This window comes from Nanorana parkeri, unplaced genomic scaffold (assembly GCF_000935625.1).
Source record: "Nanorana parkeri isolate BGI_ZX_2015 unplaced genomic scaffold, ASM93562v1 scaffold41, whole genome shotgun sequence".
In the NCBI taxonomy this organism is placed as follows: Eukaryota; Metazoa; Chordata; class Amphibia; order Anura; family Dicroglossidae; genus Nanorana; species Nanorana parkeri.
The window spans coordinates 2,564,805-2,569,178 of NW_017306309.1; the positions used below are offsets into that span (position 1 = coordinate 2,564,805).

The 4,374-nt window shown below is 36.6% G+C and overlaps 1 protein-coding gene across 1 annotated transcript in view; it reads left to right on the plus strand.

The window, feature by feature from the left end:
- Positions 1 to 4,374, plus strand: part of BMPER (BMP binding endothelial regulator) — a 229,496-nt gene that overhangs the window by 175,281 nt on the left and 49,841 nt on the right. Inside the window, exon 13 of the mRNA XM_018571321.1 lies at positions 2,573 to 2,909. Coding sequence (XP_018426823.1) covers positions 2,573 to 2,909 — 337 coding nt within the window. The remainder of the gene's footprint in view (positions 1 to 2,572; positions 2,910 to 4,374) is intronic.

Below are 4,374 nucleotides of genomic sequence, written 5' to 3' on the forward strand. Positions count from 1 at the left end.
CTCACTGTGAAGAACCCCCTTCGCCCCTTGTGCTGGAATTTCATATTACCCCCCAAATTGTGTTTATCAGCTATCTTATTACTTTTAATGCAAACTTAATGTTAGCAAAGGCCAGCAAAAAGGGACTTAGGGACAACATTTTACTAAAGCAACAATGAATCAGATCATGCAGCAAAGCCAAAAAGAGTCAAGTTACTTCCAAATTTGCATTGCCATTTAGAAATTAGCTTTATGATGTGTTTTAAAAGGGCTTTCAAAAGCATCAATCATTAGGACGTGTCACTGGCAACAAAGTACATTTGTCTTAAACGGTAGAAATGCTTCCAAGGGTCTCATTAATTAATTTACCGTAATGGCCACAAAGCTAGACTGCTGCCAATGGCTTTAATAATACATTTTCATGAGCCTCAGTGGGACCCGCAGCTTCTTGAATAGGACCCTAGAAATTGACATAACTGGAATACCTAGAACATTACCAGTGTTATAGTTATCAAGCATTTAATCTGTTTCCACTTCTAGAAGAGATTATTAAAATATGCCCAGCGAGAGTGCTGATGGATTTAAGAATAATACTTTTTTTACATAAACAAATTATTATGCCTTTTATCTTATAATCAAATTCAGCAGCTGAATGTTTGTTATTAAAACAGCATAATTTTATTTTGGAACAATCCACATTGTCGTGCATAAGAAACATCTGTGTGTTCTGGCCTTATGTATACAGTATAGCTCTTAGCAGTTCTACAAAGAGATGTCTTTTGGAGCCTATAAGGATGTAGAGATGTAATAAGTGCATGTAAAGACATTTGTACTGAAGATTTATTATTATTTGCTGGCAAATAGTTACAGTAAAAGACTTTGATTTACTTATAAAAAAAGTTTAAAGTGATGGACGTTTAGAATATGTTGCTGTAGTACATTTCAGGCGTCTGTGAAACTGAAGTTTTATAAATAAATAGTGTTGACTATATAATGTATATTCTATACATCACACACAAACAAGTCATACAATAGCAAGAGAAAACTGGGAAAAACATAGGTTATTGAGGGTATTGTCACTGCACATCAGACCGTACAGTTAACAATTGTTTCATCATTTGTACCTCCCAATCTTCTGCATTTATAGAGCCTAATATGGCAAATGCAAATACATTTATAGTGCTCAAGATTTACTTCTGGTTAGAGATTGATTGAATAAAACTGCTAATGTCAGGTTTGCATGCATTGCTGAACTATAGGTAGTAACTTATACAATTTCAATGGCTTTTAAGAGACACTAACAATATAGTCACCCTTCCGCATTCCATAGCCTCTTTGCTGCTTAATTGGAGCCCTCCCTTCTTTGCTGTGATTGAGCAGAACCTTTGGGTACGGGGAAATATGTGATGTCTCCCATCTGACAGTGGTTGGCCTGAGCCGCCAATCTTCAGGCCTAAACATTGTTAGGTAGGGGGGGAGGGAACAGCTAAGTCATCCTCCCAGGTAACCTCCAGTGCTTGATAGCCTTCCCCCGAGCAAGGTATCCTCACCCATTTCTATTCCATCCCCACTACCCTTCTCCATTTTGGTCCTCCCTTCCTTGTTCTAATGGAGCAGAGCTTCCAGGTTGGCATGGTGGAAAATTGGCATCTACGTCATCCTCCTATGTAAGCTTTAACAACATCCAACACTGGAGTTTACCTACAGTGGGATCCATAGCAGTAGGTGATGAGGGGTATTTGATCAGTGAGTATACCTTGTTGGGTGCGGGAAGGGTGGCTATCAGGAGGAATACAACATAATGGAATTTAAAAAAAGAGTATTTTTTTGCTACAAAGATTCTAATGGCAATCCTGGCAACATTATAACCTCAGGTGGATTTGTGTTTTATAGATTGGTAAGTTAATTATTAGAAGTGGCATTTGATGTGCTGTGTGGTGCTGTGTTGCTACAAGATTGGCACTTGGATGTTTTTTTTTAATATGCAGTTTTTAACCATAAAGTAAAAATCCATAACATAATTTTTGGTTTAGCATTTCTACTGTATGTCCCAGCACTATTTAAAAAATTACCAGGTCTCAGAGGCTGGCAGGTCCCAGTAAGGTTTAATGCTGCAAATACCTGCTGTTAGTAAAATGCCTGCCATTAGTTTAGAACATGCAGTCTTGTTACAGAGCACACAATTAAAGCCCACTGTAGGAGCATAGTGCAACATAATACTTCACATTGCATTTAAAGGAGATGCAGTGTGCTACCCTACCTTTTGCTTCCCAGTCTCGGGCTGGGCGAGGTACAAGCCCAGTATGTATAACTTAACTTCAGCATGGAAAACAAAATCAGGTTTCCTGTCCTGCCAGACATGGCTATATGACAGAGCTGTGTAAATCTGAGGATTGAATGCATAAAAATACAAATCCTCTGGCAGGTAAAACAGCTTTCTTGTATGTTTTTTATCTGTGTAATTAGCTGCTTAACTGGACTTCAGCGTTAAACATTTTTAAGATAAAACTCTGTGAAGTTGCATGACAGTTTCTTACTAATTTACTTAATTCAAAGCCCATTGATTTAAGACATTTTCATTTTTCTATGTCAGGGCTGGAAATTTCCTGGGATGGAGACAGCTTTGTAGAAGTGATGGCCGCTCCTCATTTAAAAGGGAAGCTCTGTGGTCTTTGTGGCAACTACAATGGACACAAGCGGGATGATCTTATAGGTAGTGATGGGAACTTCAAGTTTGATGTGGATGACTTTGGAGATTCCTGGAGAGTCGAATCTAATGAATTCTGTAACCGCCCTCGTAGGAAGACTGTGCCAGAGCTGTGCCAAGGAACTGTTAAGGTGAAACTTCGAGCTCACAGAGAATGCCAGAAGTTAAAGTCTTGGGACTTTCAAAACTGTCACTCCACTGTTGACTATGCTGTTTTCTATCGGTAAGTGTAAAACTAAGCAATCTTATTTTGTATGCCTTACTGTGTTGTTTAATCTTGTTTTTTTAGCTTTTATTATTACACAAAATTAAATTTTAGTTTTCATCAACTAAATACTTTAGGTCTATAAAAACAAATGGTCTGCAAAGTTTTACCGGTTGTCCACTCTAGAAACCTGCCATATCTTGAGCAGGGAAGCCTGTCCCCTGCCAGTATGTTTCAAAGAAGTATCACTTTTGCATGATAGTTTGTATTGTTTATTTATCCAACACTCAAGAGATCTCTGCTCTTTACAATGTCTGGTTTTATGACAAAGATTTTGTTACACTTTGCATTCCTAAAATATCTTTAAATAACCCAGAAAATACCTGTTTAAAATAGTGTTTTGGAGTTCTTGCAAAGCTCCTGTGGCTTCTTTGTTGAACGTGCTTCATGTGAGTCTTGTGTTCATTTTTCAAACAGGCAAATTTAGTATCAGTAATAATTCTGCTGAAAAGCATGGAACAGTGTATCATATTGCTTCTAGCCCTATAGTTAATTACTATATCACTTTGCCTAGGAATATTTCCCTGTTTTCATATTAATGTTACTTGGCCATAGACACTGTAGATTTAAATCACTGGCAACATCTAATTTTTCCTTTATTGCGTCAAAAGAAAGGACATCACGGACTTTCCTAGATGTAGGAGGAACGTGCTACAAAAACAGCATCTTGCAGACATTATATGAAATAATACAACTCACATAGATATCTAAACATTTTAAAGTGGACCTATAATTAACATATGAATTTTAAATAAATCAACTAAGCATGTATCTGCATTACCAAATCACATAATTATTTTAAGTAAAATAGTACCTTGAAATGAGTAAAAAATATGTTACTCCCAAATTAGTAACATTGCAGCACATGGTCTCTGGCTAGCAGTCATTGAAACCATAGAGTATATTGCTTTTACTCAGACAAACCTAATTCGAAAATCTTGTAATGAGAGAAGAGGATTAGGAATCTAAATATACTGATAGATAATTATAATTAAAAACTATACATCCAACAGTGTTATAAAACATAACATAAATTGACATTATATAAAGTGACTTTGCCACTTAAAAAAACTCTCTGTCATGTCCAGTACAGGCCTGATCATACCTCCAGCAGCCTGAAATCTACTAAATCCTGGGCTATTCTGAAGGGGAAAAGTTCAAAGGTAGGGATAAAACCAACCCATTATATCTCATGCACATTCCTATTGGCCAATGGGGCATCCTGTCAAGTTGATGGGCCAGTAGGATTGTATGTGAAGGTGGGAGGGTTATGGCATGTTTCAACATAACCATAGCTTTGCCTTATCAGAACATCCCAGAATTTTAACATTGATAAATATTGAAATTTATAACTGATAAGTGTATTTTTTTGGGTTTTTTTAAATAAATTCTTTATTTATCATTTTCATGAAATTTGTAACAA